The sequence below is a fragment of the Glandiceps talaboti genome, chromosome 5, assembly GCF_964340395.1.
Source record: "Glandiceps talaboti chromosome 5, keGlaTala1.1, whole genome shotgun sequence".
Lineage (NCBI taxonomy): Eukaryota > Metazoa > Hemichordata > Enteropneusta > Spengelidae > Glandiceps > Glandiceps talaboti.
In genome coordinates, this window is record NC_135553.1 from 26,971,170 (window position 1) to 26,992,225 (window position 21,056).

At 35.5% G+C, this 21,056-nt stretch overlaps 1 protein-coding gene across 1 annotated transcript; it reads right to left on the reverse strand.

Moving 5' to 3' along the window:
- Positions 1 to 696: 696 nt before the first annotated feature.
- Positions 697 to 20,073, reverse strand: LOC144435991 (sphingolipid delta(4)-desaturase DES1-like). The gene is made up of 3 exons (XM_078124647.1): positions 19,992 to 20,073; positions 1,424 to 2,166; positions 697 to 855 (listed from the first exon to the last, which is right to left on the reverse strand). The coding sequence occupies exons 1-3, from the start codon at positions 20,071 to 20,073 to the stop codon at positions 697 to 699; spliced, it is 984 nt and encodes a 327-aa protein (XP_077980773.1).
- Between the last annotated feature and the right edge of the window lie 983 nt (positions 20,074 to 21,056).

The following is a 21,056-nucleotide window of genomic DNA, read 5'->3' on the forward strand; positions in this document are numbered from 1 at the left end:
TATCTGTGTAAGGAAAATTATAGTACTATAGATTGTATTTTTTTTACAGATAATTGTTCACAGCACCATGTTTGAAGTATCACATCATTCTATCACAGATGGATGGATGAAATATATGATAATTGTCAGATTGCAATAATAACTGGTGTTTATCTGTGACTATTCCGTAATCAGTCAAACACTGAGTTGCAAACAATCTTTCAAGTACTGTGCTTTTATAATGGGCTAGCATTAGGCTATTTGGCTGGCACTGACAACTCACCACCATGGTACCAGCATGTGACGTGGAAGGATTAATGCCTTGGTTCTTAGTACCACTACTAACATTGTCATTGTCATCATAAGCATTAATGCAAATCAGAACTGTGCTCAAGTATTGTATACATCCATACTTGATTCAGTTTGCAGTAATATAAATTTACTTTAACAAATTTGTCAAATACAGTTTTTAATTAGTAAAGCTAATTAATCATTTAATTAATACAGCAAAAGAGATTGTACTGCGTGTGTCACTTTCATTAAATTACATTCATTCATTATAACAAATTATTTCAGGTCAAAGAGACAGATTGACTGTCAACTGGTCCTGTAGCGCTATCAATATTTGACAGTCAGACTTTCTCAATTACAAAAAGAATAAAACCAGATTTAAAGTAAGACATTCTATTATTCCTGCTGAATTGTAAATGTCTCAGTTCAGTCATCTTTATACTTATCAGGGTTGACGTTTCCGCGAGGACGTTTATAACGAGCGACTGGTCCAAGGTCCGGATCAAAGATGAAATCCCAGATAACCTTTGGCCAGGAAGTATGATACGGCAGATTCTCATAATATTCAGGTGCAATCTTCTTCAGCTAAAATTGATAAAAAATGAGAGAATTCATTATTGTTGCTACAAAACAGGATGTTGCCAGGAAATACCATTTGTTTTAGTGTAACATATACTTTTTTACATGGGGTAAAAGTTTTATTGAGTGTTTTGTGCACTTGAATGTTTGTGCACTTGTCTAAGAATCTCTGTTCTTACCTTTGTGAAATACACCATCGTTTGACTGTTGCTTTAGGTGTGGTCATGGTTGCTAGGAATATTTGTATACATTTTTTGAATGTTTTATAATACTCGCTTGACTACCAGATGATGTTGTCATTTTAGCAAAATATACTGGCATTTGATTGTTGAAATTCTTTGACCCAAATCACACACCTGTTTGTGATCATTTTGCTTTGAACAATTTCCTAACTAGACACCAAAAGTAATGTCCCCACCAAATACCAAGGCAATTGGTCTGGCAGCTTTTAAGTTTAAGTCATCCACACCCACAGACACACACACACACAGACAGACAGATGGACAGACACCGCACCATGCCTATACTGAACCTTATCAGTTCAGTTGCGCTAAAAAAACCTATTTAACTTTACCTCTGGAAGTTTTGTGTATGGGATGTTTGGAAAATCATGATGTTCCCAGTGATATCCTAAGTTGAAAGTGATTAGATTCAGAGGTCCATAGTACGAGTACGTCTCATATCCCTTCTGGAATAGGTAATGTTCAGCTATTGCGTGGGCTCCAAGAGGATGAATTCCACCTCCAAGTAGGGTGCTTATTAAGATATATGCTAGTGGCTTAAATCCCATGGTGTAATAGATAGCAGCGTCAAAAGCGATAGCTGCAATTGCATTGTATATTTCGTAGATGGAAATAGGACGTGGGCGTCGAATGAATGGCCGAAGTGCATACGTGAATGGAAGTATAAACACAAATATTGCTTTTGTAAAGGTGTTGGAGAACAGTTTACATTCAAGTTTGCTTGGGATGTCTGGGTCGAGTTGGTCCATAGCTAGGTATCTGTGATGTTCCGTGTGGTACTTCTTAAACGAGATAAAAGCTGGAACGCCAAGAATCATGTTACCAAAGATTCCCAGGACACGATTTCTCATAGGATGGCTGTGACCGAATGCTAGGTTGTGACTTATTTCATGCATGGCTGCTTGCATACATTTATTCAAAGTTCCACCAAAGACGTATGCTGCTATAATTATAGTTGGCCATGTGGAAGCTCGCAACATCCAACATGCTATAAGTTGCATGACAACCATTATGATGACGTAATATGCTATTCTGATGTCATGTCCCATCAATTTCTTAATCTGTGGATACTTTGCTGAAAATCAAACAAAATAGATTATAGTTAGATAGAAATAGATAGATAGATAGATAGATTGGGTTAAAATCAATGAAATCATGGCTTTTGTGTGACTGGAAGTGAATCATAATTAAATGGTTTCAGCTAAAGCCCTGCAGTAAAGTTCAGCTATAAACAAAACTATACAGCCAGACCTATAGTTAGGAACCCACACTTAGTACCAGGCTTGTACATAACATGACATGATCAGTGCAAAAGGAAGGAATACAAAAGAATCTACTTTAGCTTTGTTATATCATTATAGTTAACCATTCATTTTTAAATAGTTTTCAGCCGTATACTTCAATTTTCACTCACATGAACTCATACGTATTATCTTAGCTATAGAGTTACAGTATGTAATTTTCTCATTTCTGATATTACACTGAATTTAAACATAATTATTTTTAAAATTTTGCTCTGTTATTAAATTTTGTTAATATTCCCTCTGGTAATCCTTGTAACAAAGTACATTTGGGGTCAAGTCTTTGTGCTGCTGCTAAAGGCCTAGTTCTGTTTGCAATTAAAATTAAGGTATGGGTATAAAAATAGTTGGTCCTGTATGATAAGCAAAAGAATAATCCATTCTCATCCCCTGGGTCCATTGACAGGATAAAACTAATATGACAATGTGGGATTTCACCATGGGCCTTTACAATACTTATGGTTTACAAACTGTGGTAATGATAACACCTCAGACATTACAAGTTGAGTGCAATTGCTTTCTGTTATGTGTTTACAAACTGTACGTGGTACCATGCAGTTACAGTACATGCTTTGACAGACTGCCTCTCTCTTTATGTTATTAGATGTTAACAAACTTTACATTGTCTTTTTATTCACCTTTGGAATCTGCTTTATCTGTTGTACATTACATGTACATTATTTATCATCACAAGAGTGTGAATCTAGCATACATGTACATGTACAGGTTCCTCTGTGGACCATGTATACAATGTACATGCAGAGTCAGATTAATTGCTGTACTATCTCAGCAGATAACCTATGTACATGTAGTGTATTTAGAGTTATTTATATACTGATGACCTGACCAAGTCCATTCATCCTAAACTTAGCATCCAATGCACTGTACTAGTATGTCTTGTGTATTTCCCAAATAAGTAACCAAGGAACTTGTTTTGCATACAAAGGGTTGTTAATAGATTTAAAACTCTTATGGAACATTATACACATGTACATGTATGTTCCCTCTATTTGAACAATTTAGTTGACTTTCAAAAGTAGCTCTTAATTCATAAACATTGTTCACAGTTACATTATGTCTTATAGTGCAGGGGCATATGGGTTTTCGTGTGAAATGCATGTTAATTTTATGAAACATATATGGTTACGTTCATTATAGGACCACATATAAAAAAATACATGTTGGCAATTTTTATCTTCAAAATTAGTTTGAGGGGGCTAAAATAAAATTTGGCCCCAAGACCCTATTCTTAACAATTGGTTAGGCAATGAAAACCCATGAATCCATGATTATAGTCAACTTCCATTGATATGGCCTTAGCAACAGCCAACAATGCCAGTATATTTTGCAAAGATAACAACATTTTTGGTTAGTCAGGCAAAAAAAAATATCAAAACATGTATGCAAATATGCCTATCAACAAGACCATGTCCATAGCAACAGTCAGAACATTATGTATATTGTAAAGATAACAGTAATTGGTAGGTATATGTAAGGGCAGCCTGAATTCTGTTTCTCATGACCCAAACGACCCTAAATGTCTTCAATGAGATGAAAAAAATTTAAATTGAAGCCCTCTATGGCAGGGTTAGGAAACCCATGAGTGCGTATCTGAATGAAAATGATTGTTTATCGCTGAAATTTGGGCAAATTCAATAAAAGAAACAGTTCAAATGTTCCTTCTGACTTTACTTGTCATTCAGAATATTAAAATATGATTATGAATTGAAAGTATCACCAACAAGTACTCATAAACTTACTATTTTTAAAAACAATTATTTTTAATTGTTAACAGACTCACAGACCAATCATTTTGAAGGTTTTACAATGGCAAACATAGAATTAAGGGCAGTATGTGGATAAACATGCAAAAATGGACAATGTTTTCCAAAGCTACGTTTTATTTATTGATGTAGTAACTAATGGATATGCAATATCATTTGTGGTAGCGCAGAATTTTTCTTTTGACAAGGCGTGAAGGAGCAGCAATCTAAAGTTTGGCCTTTACTGAAGGCATTCAGTTTACACCTGGTATAAACATATTTTTGATCAATAGCGTAGCATCAATTGAATCGTTACTATACAAAGTTATGTATTCGACTGAATAGACCCAATCATTTGTATTCAAAACTATTGTTTAGTCTCTCACGGCATTATGTTGTATGCATTGTCTACGTTTCTACTAGTATAGCTATTTGGTTGGCGTTACATGTCAAGTGAAAGGAACAACATGAATAGACATGTTCTCCGCTGTTACATTTGATTACGTTATTTCATCGAAATTCTAAAATAAAACAGAATAAAGGACAATGTAGTACAAAATAAAGATGATAAATTCAGTATCTGACAATATCTTTTATAATATTTCAAAGGAACAATATGAATAGATGCATATTTAGTTTAGTTATTCAGCGTGAAGGCACTCTTACATTCGATTACGCAACGAAATTCCTCTTGGTCAGTCATGAATAAAGGTTGAAAGTAACAACAGAGACACATTCTAATGTACCACCCAACCCCAACCACCAACCCACCAGAAAATAGCATCTTTAATCAAATTTTATTGCATTGTTAGCTATCATTCCACGTGTTTTAGTACTCAAAGAAAATCTGACATTCAAATCCTCAACGTAAACAACATGGAAAATACCCTTCTACATCTTTTGGTAATTCTCATACACAAATAACCTTCATTGCTGGGAATAAGTAGTCACATGCCAACTTGATGACTAAGTCTATCTCATTTTGACACCATTGCAAAGTGGAAATTAATAAGCACTCATGCCTTTAACAACGATTCATTTACTTTTTAATATTATATTTCTACAGAACGTAGAGGGAGAACTGCATACAGAACAAATAACAAAAACGTTCTAAAGTAGCTGCCATATTGACTTTTTTCATTGCTTTAGACAGTATCTCAATTGGTCAAAAGTGGGGGTAAAACATTCTAAAGGTTTCTAAAGGTGTTTTACTGAGTGATGTTTCTTTTCTATCTAATATTTGCAAGACGTCCAATTTATGTAACTTGTATGCTAATATTGAGAGGTAAAATTTCAAATTTTGCGTAGACCTAAACTTGGACTCTATATCCTATGTAGAATGTACCTGTCCAGGATTCAATACTACATGTGTAGATACGTATTAAAACCAGATGCCAGATCTGAAAAGGAATATTTTTAATGTGTGTATGTACACTTGATAACAAGTCACGTCAATACGCCGAAATTGGTCAAAAGGACATATCATTTGGCAAGGGTAGTTCTATACAATAAATGAATGCCTTTATTGTAGTCACAATAACCCTTTCTGGCAAACTGTTCCAAATGTCTACGACATATTGACTGGAAAAAATATTTACGTATATCCAATCTGGATTAAAATAATTACTAAGTAATTACAATGATTTAATTGGTGTAGTAATAACAATAACCCTTTCTGGTAAACTTCCAAATGTTTACAACATGTCGACTGAAAAAATATTTTGGTATATCCAATCTGGATCTGTCTTTAAATCGTTTCAATCTATATCCTCTTGTTGTCGAAGTAGATACTTTGAAAAATACAACTGGATCAAGGAGAATATGTAAATGGAAAAGTTTATACACTTCAAGCAAATCAGCTCTAATTCATCTAGTTTCTAAAGTTGTCAGTTTCAATATGCGTAACTGTCCTCATAATTCAAGCCACCAAGCTGCGGAATCATCCTGGTGAACCGACGCTGCACTTTTTCCAAAAATGCAATATCCCTATTCGTATATATGTGGGGAAGACACTGGGGAAGCATAGTCAAGGTGTGAACTTACTAGTGCTTTAAAAGATAAAAACCAACCAGAGTATTCATAGTAACTGAAATAATTCATGGTTTGCATACATTTTTGAAAGAATAGCAATCAGCAACATCAAAGAATACAGGAAATCAAATACACCTGAAGCATCATACATAATATGCAAATGATATGCAAATAAAGAAACCATAATTTATAATATTGTGATTAAAATGCAAAATTATACAACTGTCTACAAGTTTATAGTCTACAGGATGCCCATAAGTACATTTATACAGATATAAAGCAATCGTACAGTTCACATATTTTAATTTGCCACCAATATACAGACAAATCATGATTTTACATCATTTATGAAATTGCTGCAAAAATTACCCTTAATATTGAAATAAAAATTGCCAACATATATTTTTTAATTGCTCAGATGATGGGGAACACAATGAGATACGTTGGCAAAAATTAACCTGAATTTCACACGAAACCCCAAAATCTGCCATATGCCCAAGCACTATTATTAATTGTATTGATGTGCAGAACCTTGTTTCAAGGCTTTGCTTCATCAACCATAATATACATGACTGCATATGTTAGTAAAGTTAATTTGTAACACATTTTGAAACAAGTCATGATTCCTTCTCTTGAAATTCAAGAGAAGCGAATCCTAATTCAAACTGGGACTGTAAAGGCAACCTTGCAAGAGTAGTGTGTTTTTAAAATAGAAAACCGATAGGACACTAGCTCGGATACATTTTTTTGATATACACATCAATCCCATTCAACTTGAATGGAATTGATGTGCAAAAAAATGTATCCTAGTACACTACTGGTTTTCTCTTTTTAAAACACACAGTTCTTGCAAGGTTGCCTGTACAGGTCTAGTTTGAGCAAGCCATCATAGATGACATATCCCTGCTGTTTGGGAGCTTTATTGATTCTTTTTTAGATTATAACCCTTCTTGTCTGTGATAGGTGCAATCACAAATTGACATGCACATGTAGCTAATAGTAAACTGCCCTTATACCAAGATTGACTGAAATTGATCTGCTCAGACATGTCTGCCAAATGGCTCCAGACATGAAAAAATCATAACAGAATGGCTGCCTAGCAGTGCTGTTGGAACATATCGTGACAAAAGTTGACATACACACATGTATACATCATAGTACAAATAAAGTTTTATTGGAAATTGTTCATGAATGTCTGTGTAATGATCCCAAAAAATGGAACCAGAGATGAACTGAGAGGAAATGTTGTTAACTTGTGACATGCTTGTTGAGACTTTGAAATGTCTTTCTGTACTGTCAAACCTTTGTGTAATCAATATCTGTAGCAAGTTCACTTGAATTCAGTACAGTCCTGGCTATATATCTCTTACTACAAAAGTTCATCAAATATGCAAATAGTAATTGAATCGATACCATCAGTATCTTTGCTCGGACAATATCCCTAATTGACAAAGTTTGTTAATTATCCAAATGAGCAATTAATTGACAACACTAAATTTCATTAAGAACTATAATGTCTCTCTATGATCAATATTTGTGTGATGTTTTTTGGCGTAGCCTTTCTTGGTCTGGTCCCTAATTGCCGCAGTTTGTATATTATGCAAATGAGCAATTGATTGACAGCTCTAAATTTCATTAAGAACTATCATATCTCTGTATGATAAATATCTGTGGTAAGTTTCATCAAATTTGGCAGTCTTTCTCGGTATAGGCCCTATGAGTAATAAATTGACAGCACTTTATTTTATTAAGAACTATCATACATGTATCTCTGTATGATCAACATCTGTGAAACTTTCATCAAATTTGATAAAGCCATTCTGGATGCATAACATGAGTAACAAACATTCATTAATTATGCAAGTTAGCTCTTAATTAACTTGACACAAGTTAACGTATTTTAGTACTTTTATATCTTTGTATGATCTGTAGATGTAGGAACTTTCGTTGAATTTGGTGCAGCCGTTATGCATATATAGCCCCACATATGAAATCATTAATTATGCAAATTATCATTAATTATGCAAGCCACTCCTACCAAAAACAATTCAGCACTAAGTTACAGCCTGACAATGCCACATAGTAAATTGCAGAACATTTGCTTCAGTACTTTTTGAGATATCAGTGGAACAAAATTTCTGCATTGACAGACAGACAGGCAGACAGACATCGCCACAACATTACCTCCCATATGGGAGCAAAAATCATAACAAAAGTTCAAAGGCATGTCTGCATAATGGCTTTGAACATGAAAAATTCGTAGCAAATGTCTGTCTAGCAGCCATATTCACAAAATAAATTGACATGCATATGTATGCCATAGTGTGTTGTCCTTGTACCAAGATTGATAGAAATCAGTCCAAGTAATGGTTCTGGACATGAATAAATCGTTTAAAAAATTGCCACCCGGTGGCCATATTGGATTGTATCACGACATAAATTGACATGGATATGTATGTACTACAACCTTGTCCTTGTACCAACTTTGAATGAGATCTGTTATTTAAGGCATGTCTGCGTAATGGCTTTGAACATGAAAAATTCATAACAAACTGGCCGTCTGGCAGCCATATTGAATTGTATCACAAAGGAAATTGACATGCCATAGTGTGTTTGTCCTTGTACCAAGTTTGATAGAAATCAGTCCAGTCATGTCCAAGTAATGGTTCTGGACATTAAAAAATTGTAAAAAAGTGGCCGCCCGGTGGCCATATTGGATTGTATCATGACGTAAATTGACATGCATTGTCCTTACACCAACTTTGAATGAGATCTGTTCAGGTACGTCTACATAATGGCTTTGAACATGAAAAATTCGGAACAAAATGGCTGTCTAGTGGCCATATTGGATCGTATCACGACATAAATTGACATAGATATGTATGTACTACAACACTATCCTTGTACCAACTTTGAATGAGATCTGTTAAAGTGTACATGCAAAGATTGATAATTTTTTTCGTAATTATGTTTATTTTGCCATAAAAATAAAGGAAATCGGGTTTGTAATAGTACAATATAATTCTAACACAAGAAATTACACGAAAAATGAGGCACTCTCGGCTCAGCCACAGAGCACCTTCAGGTAAGTATCTCTCATTTGCATATGGATAGGACAGAGTTTGGAACTTTGTGACGTCACTGCAGGAACACAAACACGTTCGTCAGTGTATCTTTACATGCAAAGCCATTATGGTTGAACCAGAAGGTCAACTTCACAACCCGTTTTCGCCAGAACCCGACGTTGAATATTGGTCAGATTCCTCAAGCGTAGAGCAATACACTCCAGCATTAACATCTGATGGTGTGATTTAGCCAAATTCAATCGAACCGACCGCTAGCAGTAACGATAGTTCCTCTGGTAGTGAATGAGTGAGGAAGGTGTGGTCAACCCCAGAGACTGAATGACACTGCTTTATAAGGTTTTTTCCGATGTAAATTTCATAGACAAATGTAGTCATGGCTAGTACACATTATATGTAATAGTATACCTGTGTTTAAATATCCACCATGCAAGTTTAGTGCTTGTTTTCTGACTATGCCTTGCTGTCTTGTACCGCAACATGGACCATCCAGTGTATTGTTTACGTCCTAGTGAAGCCGTGTTGTTTACATAAAGTGAAGGCTGTTATCAGCGTCCTTTGTTGACATAACTTTTCAATTGGACAATCTAATCGAAACGAAAATTATCTAATATTTCCGTACCCATCGAAAATACAGAGATCGGATGAGAATGGCTTCAAGAGTTCCCCATAATATTCTCTCAAGTTGTTCAGATGTAGTATGTGTCGTAACAGTAAATTCGATCTATGACCATTCAAAATCTGCACGAAAGTAGACCCACAAATTCGTTAGAGCAGAACAGAAATTTTTACTTATGAAAAATTAGGAACAAAATGGCGGTCTAGTGGCCATATCGGATTGTATCACAAAATAAATTGACTTGCATATGTATGCCATAGTGTGTTGTCCTTGTACCAAGATTGAGAGAAATCGGCCCAGTCATTTCCAAGAAATGGCTCCGTATGCATGGATGGACGCACAGACGAATGGACGGAGCCCAATCTATAAGTCCCCCTCCCCTCCCCCACTTCGTCCGGCAGGGACTAATTAGGATTACAATTTAGATATGAAGATGTATGTAATGATTGCTCACAAAAGAGCAAATGACAGTATACACATAACAACCAAAAAGAAATCTTGATATGTACACTATACATATACATTGGATTTTAATCAGATTGAACTATTATTAGATAAAAGTTGATCCAAAACAAAAGAATAACCCTATACTACAATATAGGCTCCACTGATAAAATACTACTACTGCAAGAACCTGCCAAGTATGAATGTTATCCACAAAAGGGTACTTGGTAACAGATATGTTGTATATCTATGATGATGATAGTGTGAGTATACTAACAGATTGGGGGACAGATTCAAGATAAGATTTCAAACAAAGGATGTGACCGTGCACACACACATCTATTACAAAAAGATGACACCTCCCCAAAGGTGAGGGTCCTTACATTGTAAATTTATTTGTCTATCACAACAGGTAACAGTCCTATAGAAGCATAAGTCTAGTTCCTATACGATATGAGTTACAATTACATCCACACTCTCTTATCGTCAAATTCATTACTTTAGCACAGAAATTTGTGCTATCCCGACAGCATTCATACAAACGTGATGTCACGTTATCACATCCCCACATGCTTTTAGTTTCAGACTGGTGGTGGAGTTCGATTACATGCTAAATTCCTGCGATAGTTTAAACAGCTGTAATAGCGAGGTGGGGGGTGGGGGGAATTGAATATTAATATTAATGAGCAATTTTCTAAAAGAAGGTAATGCAATTACAACTGCCTCTCAATTTGTGATGGATTACTACTGACGTGCTGTTTACCCTTCGCTCTGCAGCTTGGGGTTTAGCCAGATTAATTAACAGTTAATTTTTTGAGTTTGACACAAAAACGGACAACAGTAAGTCATGCAAACAGACTAACTCAATATTGCACATGCACATAACCTTGTACACATTTAAGCAGCTGTCATATCGTATGTTTTGTGGCTTGAGTGAATGTATGACAAGAATTGATAGAATAGACTAGACTAGGTTGAATTTACTGATTTAAAGTTCATTTCTGGATTTTATATAGTCATTATTTTATATAGTCATTAGCAAGGGTATGGGTGTTTTTTATTCCAAAAATATGTGTGAATGATATCTTTTTGCAGTCTCGCTGTTTGAGATAGGGGAGAAGACGTGTCAAATTCCCCGCTGCTGCTGTATATGCTAGCATATACATCCAGAGCTAGGAAAACTACTGCTGTCTTCATACATTATTTCTCAGACCACTATAGTGAAGATGTGACCTATTTGCTTTAGCTGGTAATCTTTTAATCCTAATTAGGGGCCATTGTTTATGTACATTACACAAAGTTTTGATGTTACTAAGTTTGATCAAGTAAAGTAAACAATATTTGAGCCAGAGTATAGTGTAGCTGGAACAATTATAGCATTTGATGTGATTTTGAAGGCATTTTCTTCTGTATTTGCACTTTTTTTCGTTCTGATGTTTATGGAAGCAAATGGTACAATTCCTGTAACATAAATGCAAATAGACGGAAGCTATTCAGATCTGAATCGCAAAGTTGGGTGGATTATTTTTTCTGCTAAATTACACCTTACCTGCCAAAAAATCACACATTTCCTAACGCCAACATTAACATAAATTACAGAGCCTTCAAGACCCAAGGTTTAGAGGTACCCCAGTTTCCGTCAAAATCAACAAATGTAGCAACGCATGCATTTTGAAACAAGCAGTATCTCACTCACATTTTCAGTGTGTATTTCTACAGGAATTGTGGATTTCCACAGTAAAATGATAGCTTTTGATGACTGAATGAAATGAAATTTTTAGGAACTGACTTTTATGACTCTGAGAACATGTAAGGATGACCATATCGACGCTATGATCGAAGATGCATGACCGATCAAGTGGCAAAGAAAAAAATTAACAGGCTAGAAGCAAAGGTAATAGAGTCAAAGTGTAGTTGATAATCCCTGGCCTACAGGTAGTATCCATTTTTCACAAGAACTTTCCGCAAAAAGTAGCATATGTACAACAGTGCAGCAATGGATGATTTGATAAATCACAATATTTGAATACCTGTGTCAAATTCTTTTAAAAATCACTTATTATATATTCATAAATAAAGGTTTTTAGGAACAAGCAACTTCAACAGAGCATGTACCGGTAACTCATCTGAAGCTCTCCTGAAACTGCAGTGATTTTGATTCTTACTTTGTGATGGTCATAGACTACACTTACTAACCCACTGACCTTTAACGATAGAAACCCTTTGAGTCAATTGCAAAGAACCGTATTAAAGACCCGAAGTATCATTTTGCACAATGTTTGACAGTTTTCGGAGAGAGTTTACCCAAAAGGCATGCTTGAAGGGTGACCATGACAGTATAGGAAGAGGGATTAAGAGCCTCATTCACACCTAATACAATAGACATTTCTAGACTCTTCTGGAAAGTGGTCTGAGATTATTTTAGCTTACATTTATGTCTGGGTATACATGTGTCATTTGTGTGACCTTTGGATGTGTTAATTATTTTCCTCAGTTGCTATGCAACTAATTAAACAATGCTCTTAGACAATTCCTTTTCTCATGATTTGTTTGCAAATGAATTAACTAAATATTAGCTTTGTAATTTGGATTGTCTAGTAAATACACTACATATTGGATACTATGGAAACTGACAGCTGACATGACCATGATACATTATGGTAATCAGGGGATAATGTATTTTGACAGTAGGAACAATTCTGGGGCAATGTCTGTCAATGTTGTCTAAGATTCAACATAGCCCATTTTATTGACCTGTAATCTTACATCAACAAAAAGCTCAATATCAATAGTTTATCTTTTGTAGGACACAATCCTAAAGCCCTAACACATTATTAGGTACTATTGTAACAACTCACAAGAACTTATTTTTTCTCATTTTGACCCACAGCAAAAAAGTCATCTTGGCTTGCAGGGAACGCTATGAAGCATTGTGAATTAAATGATCCTTCAACAAACATTATTGTGGAATTACCTTTAATTCATCCATTCATTCTCGTTTACCTTTATGTCAATCTGATTAAAATCTGATGTTAGATAGGCTGGTTTTCCTGTATTTACCTTTATTCCATCGTTATTGCGTCTTTTACGTTAGTTTTTTATTTTCATGGGCGAACGCCTTTCGAAAGGCGTTCGCCCATGAAAATAAAAAACTAACGTAAAAGACACAATAACGATGGAATAAAGGTAAATACAGGAAAACCAGCCTATCTAACATCAGATTTTAATCAGATTGCCTTTATGTAAGCCTATGAACTTTGACCTGACTGGCACAGGTCACAAGCCATGTGAAAACCAAGGTGAACACAGTGATGTAATTTTGATGCCTTTTGTGTCATTTTCATTTCAACTATTTTCTGAATGTTACCAAGGGTGACCAGGCATGTTGAAAAAGACTGAGTAGAATTTAATTTTCACAATAAATTTAAGTCATTGACAAGGTAAATGTCATTTTTTTGTGAATATACATTGTATAAATGTGGATGCTGATTGAACTGACTAGAATGTGAATATGATTTTACCTTTACGTAAAGGGGAAGAATACTCAACAATTTCCAATATTTAAAAAACAAGTCATTGAGAATGACATAATCCCCGCTATGATTGGGTTTTAAGGAATTATCACTACTCTGATCACACAACAACACTTGTGAACCTAAATCAAACAGACTTAGATATGTTGTGTCTGCTTGTTGGACATGGAACATGCCTACAACAATAAAGGATGGGTCGGGCATGGGGGATCGTATCACGACGAAAATGGATATGCACATGAATGTCATAGAACACTGTCCTAATACCAACTTTGAATGAGATCTGTTCAAGCAAGTCTGAGTTATGGCTTTGGACATAGAAAAATCGCAAACAAAATGGCTGCCAGGTGGCCATATTAGATTGTGTCACAACAACAATGAATATGCACATGTATGTCATAGAACACTGTCCTAATACCAACTTTGAATGAGATCTGTTCAAGCATGTGTGAGTTATGGCTTTAGACAGGGAAAATTTGCAAACAAAATGGCTGCTCGGTGGCCATATTGGATCGTATCATGAAACAAATTGACATGCATATGTATGCCATTGTATGTTGCCCCTGTACCAAGTTTGAAAAAAATCGATCCAGGCATCTCCAAGAAACGGCTGCGGACGGACGGACGGACACACGGACGCACGGACAGACGGAACCCAATCCATAAGTCCCCATCCTGGACTTCGCTGTTGTTCTTCACTGAGAGAGACTCAGGGGTTTCAAGTGTTTGTATTGATGTTTTCGTTGAATCTGAAGATTGCTACAATGTACATCAAAGCAAGGAGGTGAGCACTGAAAACACACATCATGTGTAAGCTTTATTGCAAAAATATACAGTCACGATTGTCTGCTCACTTCACACCTTTCATACATGTATGATTTGGAGCAGATGGTGCGTCTGTCAATCTCGATCAAAACAAGAATGTATATACTTTACCCAGGGACGAAGTAGGGCAATAATACCTTATCACTTCACTGTATTAAAGTTGTTCAACTGTAACGATGCGTACCATGAAGTACGTAAACTTTTTGATGCGTAATAGCAATGTTATGCAGGTTTCATTTTCGTTTATTATTTGCCATGGAAACGGGTGTACATATCCTGGGTATGTAGGGAATCACGAAAGACGAGTGCAGTCGACTCTGGGATGGCAAACTTTCCTGGCGTTTCAACAATGTTTTTGACAACTAACTTTCACTGGGACTTGAAAAAATCACAGATGTACAGCTAAATTTCTTGCATAAATCATGAAATTGCAAGACTACCCTTACGGAAGGCATTCAGTTTAAATCTGGTTAAGATACAGCCTAGTTACCTAAATCATTAATTAAACAAATTTTTCATTAAAACTGTAAGCTTTATCAACAAATTTCATAGGACATATCCGCTTTGTTATGGTTAACATATGTACTAAATGATATTGAAATTCAAGTATGCATTCTTATGATATATCTTAATTACTTAAAATCATTAATTATGCAAATTAGTTATTAACACTGCTGAAAGGTATATCAACAACTTTATAGGGCGTATAAAGTTTATTGTTTAATGTATGAAGTAAATTATATTGAAATTGGAGTATGCAGTCTTAAGATATAGCCTATTTATCGAAAATAATTAATTATGCAAATTTTGACTAAATCTTTAAGCGAAATCAACAACTTTTATAGGAGATATGCACTCTGTTATGTTTAATGTATGTACTAAATTGCATTGAAATTGAAATATGCAGTCTTAAGATATAGCCTAATTACTGAAACTTATTAATTATGTAAATTATTCATTAACACTGTAAGGTACATCAATAAATATTATAGGACAAATGTATGTTTTTATGTTTAATGAATATACTAAATTATGCTGAAATTGAAGTATGCAGTCTTAAGATATTGCTTAATTAGTTGATTTCATTGATATGCAAATTTCCCTAATTAACATGAACAGATCTTGCTCAAAAACTATTCAGGTCTAGCCATTACCCCAAAACATTGTTTGTACCAAATTTCATTTTAATTGAATCAGTCGGTTTGAAACAATGGTGACACAGAAAGACAGACAGACAGACAGACAAACAAACAAACAGACACACACACACACACAGACAGACACACACACACACACACACACGCACATGCACAGACAGACAGACAGACACACACACACACACACAGACAGACAGACATGGATATCCTCCTTTTAATACCTCTCATAGCCTTACGGGAGGTAATGAGAAGGTATAGTTTGTTTAAAACAGTTTTTGGTTTTGAGAAAAATCTTCTGCAAATTAAAAATCCTGCTTGTAGCAAACTAGTTAAAATTTAGATTTCAGATTATATATTCAAATTGAGTTGAGAAGATGGTGTACTTCAAATTATTCCTGTGAATGGAAGATTCTGTAAATTTTGTCAAAATATGGTAGAAGATGAATTTCATCATTTAATTCTTTGCTCTTATTATACAATTGAGAGAAAGGCACTTTTTTCTTCTTTGTCAGTAAATAATTCAAATTTTCAATCTTTAAATGACATCTATGATGCTCATTTTCATTTGAACCATTTCACACACACATACATCCACACACGCACATGCACGCACACACACACACACATGACACACACACACATTTCACCATACCTGCTACTGAATCTGAGAGTTCACTTGTGCTAACAAAAAGGTTATATGACTGTTACATAAATACAGGAGGCCTTACACAAGGCAGGTTACATATTAACTTTTCAATCAGTCAGCTGGCAAAAGGAATTTTTGTTTGTAGTATAAATAAATAAAGCCAGTGTTTGGAGAACAGTGAAAAATAAACAATTTTGAAAAAAGAGACCAAATTTAGTCTTACATAATCGCACAGCCTCAAGCCACAACTGCCTTAGGACTAGTCTAGCCTTTCTAAGATCAGTGATTCAGCAACTCTTGCCACACTGTAGTCTATTAAAAAACTAGTGATTGGGTTTGAATTTGACTTTTTACCCCAGATATCTTCAGACTCAAACCCCACAGCTTTAGTTTCTAGACTAGCTACACTGTGTAGCTGAATCACAGATCAGAACACAGACAGGCTAGAACAGACAAGGCTTTCATATCATCCAATGACTTGGTTTTCTTATTATACAATGTCTCACATCGAATACGATGAAGCTTTATAAGACATTACAATGACCACCATTGCATTGTGCATGGATGATGAAAAAAAAATAATTTGAAAAGGTACATTGGATTTGTTACAGCAAAAGTATCCAAAAGTATGCATGATCTAGCCAGCTGCAATGCAAAATCCTCCCATGTGAACAAACACCATGCGTGCAGCATAAAGTGACAACATGATTCTATGGCAAAGATAGTCTAGTTCAACATGGTCAAGGATAGCACTAGACTAATAATGGCAAAGGTATAATATAAAAGGGCATAGAAATTTCAGTCATGGAAGAGTCACAGACGACATGACAGGAATTGAATGGTCAAAAAACACCAAATATACATTGTCTGAATGCCATACCTTATATATTCTACTCATAAATATTGTAATGAAAATCTTGTCTGTTAGAAATTCCAGATGTCAGTAATCCATATCATCAACTTGTTCATGAAATGAAATATCTTGCTAACCCGAGAAAAACTTCACTCATTGGGATCCTATAGTTCAATGCTTCATTTATTTACGTCATCAGCCCTGATTAGAAAATAGTGTCAATGGCATTGTAGCACAACTGTACATTTTAAAATGATTTATCCATATGGTGAGCAATGCTAGGTATAGGTGTTCATTTGCTGAATGACTATCTAGTTGCCTATCCAACCCTGTTGTTATTTTTGCAATATATGCAATCATTTGGCTGTTGCTATGGGTATGGGCTTGTTGCTAGACATATTTGCATACATTTTTTGAATGTTCGCTCACTTATCTATGAATCCATGATATCTTTGCAATATACTTGATCATTTGGCTGTTGCTATGGGCTTGGTCTTGTTGCTAGGTATATTTACATACATTTTTTGAAAGTTAATTCATTTGTCTATTAATTCCTGTTGTTATCTTTGCAATATACGTGATCATTTGGCTGTTGCCATGGGCATGGTCTTGTTGTTAGGCACATTAACATACATTTTTTGAATTGTCTAAGAATCTCTCTTCTTTTCTTTATGGAACACACCATCGTTTGGCTGTTAATATGGGCGCGGTTGTGGTTGCTTGGGATATTTGCATATATTTTTTGAATGTTTACTTGCCTACCAGATAATGTTATTTGACCAATATATACTGCCATTTGGTTGTTGCTAAGGGTGTGATCATGGTTGCTAGGGCCAATTGTGTCAAAATGTTTTGAAGACAGTCTGCAGAATAACACTTCTAGAAACATCTCACCAAGTTGCAGTCTCACTGACCAAGTACTTTTTGAGATATAAATTTTTGACTAAAATTCACATTTTTACTGAGAGATCATTACATGCTTAATATTTCTTAATCTATACACCCCAGATGCATCCCCATTAAAGTTCAGCCCAATCTGCTGAGTAGTTTCGGAATTAAAGATTTTTGACCAAAAAGACACATTTTTAGCCCTAATTTGTATAGTACTGATGTAATCATCATGTCATAAACAACTCTTAATTTACCCACCCCAAGAACATTCCCACCAAATTTCAGGCCAATCAGCCCAGTAGTTTTTCATTTAAGTTTTTTGACCAAAAATCACATTTTTTGACCCAAAATGCACACCTCTCATGCAATCATTTTCATTTGAACAACTTCCCATCTACATACCCTAATAATGTCCCCACCAAATACTAAGCATATCAATCTGGCAGTTTTTGACTTTAAGTTTACACACACACACACACACACACACACACATGCACACATGCACACACGCACGCACACACACACACACACACACATCTGCACACAGACATTTCACCATGCCTATAGCACTACTGAACCTAGTTCAGTTAGTTGTGCTAAAAATTGCTATTTGGGTTGTACCATGGATCTATTATTGATATAGATCCATGGTTGTACAAAGCACCTATTGAATGGCACACTTGCCCTATTTAGCCTATGGCTTAGTTATTTTGCTCAGCATATTCTCTGAATGCCTTTGAAAACATTTTTTCGGTTGCAACATGGTATAATGATGACTGCGCCTCCCCCCCCCCCCTTTCCAATATTAAGTAACCATAATCACTGTCATGGTGACAATGAGTCACCCTACATCACCAACAGGTATAAACAGTACCTATAAAGATAACCACAGGCAGGCACTTGTTTCCCCAAGATATGTATTTGCTATCAGAAAACAACAAAATGTCGATACTATCGATAATATTGATGTGTTTTAGCCAATTGTATACGAAAGGGGTAAAATAATATTTGTTTCTGTGATCGCGCAAGTCCACTCACCGCGAAATATACATAAAGACGACACCATGAAGATAACGTGTTTCCTGTAGCAACAAAATGGAATTTTCAGTATTAAAACCCAATGCCATTAATCTGTACCAATATGACAAATTCGTTTAAATCCTACTGTTCAAATTTCTGATAATTGTAAAATTTTCCAAAATATATGGATTTGGTGATTCTTCCATGAACATTTATCCAACAACAGGTGCTACAGCACATGCATATGCCACAGACACCTATCCTATCCAATATAGCCGAGTTGCCACCCGCACGTTATGTTTACAGTCAGACCACTAAAAGAATTAGTGGTCTGAGGGTCAATTCACTGGGTTTGAATGGAAATGAAATGCGTTGGAACTGATCACGAAACAAAGGAATAAATGTAAAATACATGTAAAACGTAGTTATTCATAGCTGAATGAAAAGACCTGTTGCGCAACGAAGAGCTGCAATCCTTTCACACCAGGCGCAGGCCTAATATAATCTTAGAGGAGAGCCTATTTCGTTACCGTTCATGAATTAGTTCTAAACTAGCAATAATTTCGAGAGGGTGACACAACAGTTGCATTGGAAAATATTTCATATTTTTCACAAAACGTCATGGAAGAGGTAAATTGACATGCTGCTGTTGGGAACTGACCGTCCGGCGTCGATACGGAACATCTTTACCAGTATTAACTATACTTTTTTCTGGTCACAGTGATGGCACTTACCTAACATTTCTCGCCTTCGAGTAGCATGTGGCTGCTCTGTGTAGATCCATTCAAAATCTTCTCTCGTAACTTTAGCACCCATATTTTTTATGTGCACGTCAACTTCACCAGTTGTGTGGAGACTAACACTTGCAGCTCGCGTCGCACCCACCCACGACTATGTTGGTCAATCAACAACTACTAGCAGAAATTCATTACTCATTAACAACATTGTTGTAGACTACCTAGCTCTATGGAAAGTAAATAAGGACATCTAGCCGCTTTCACCACATCGGATTTTAATCAGATTGCTCACTTGCCTACCAGATGATGTTGTCATTTGACCAAAATATACTGCCAATTGGTTGTTGCTAAGGGCGTGGTCATGGTTGCTCGGGCCAATTGTGTCAAAATATTTTGAAGAAAATCTGCATAATAACACAAGTTTCAGTGTCATTGACCAAGTACTTTGTGAGATACAAATTTTGACCAAAAATAAACATTTTTACACCTAATTTGCATATCACTCATGACATCATTGTATCCTTAATATTTCTTCATATATGCATCCCTAGATGCATTCCCATTAAATTTCAGCCCAATCTGCTCAGTAGTTTTGGAATTATTGACTTTTGACCAAAAAGACACCTTTTTAGCCCTAATTTGCATATTACTGATGGAATCATGTCATTAACAAATCTTACTTTACACCCCCTTAAGAACAATCTGCCGAGTAGTTTCTGAGCTTAAGTTTTTTTTACCAAAAATCACATTTTTTGACCCAAATCACAATCGGTGGTAAGATCATTTTGATTTGAACAAATTTTTATTAGAACACCATGAGTAATGTCCCCACCAAATATCAAGCCAATCGGTCAGGTTTTTTTTTATTTTAAGTCATTTACACACACACACACACACACACACACACACACACACATACACACACACACACACACACACAGATGCCGGACGATGCCTATAGCACAACTGAACTTAGGTTCAGTTGTGCTAAAAATCATTCTCCCCATAATAACACATAAATATACTTCATTTTCATCAATTTAATTACGTGTTCTACTCTTT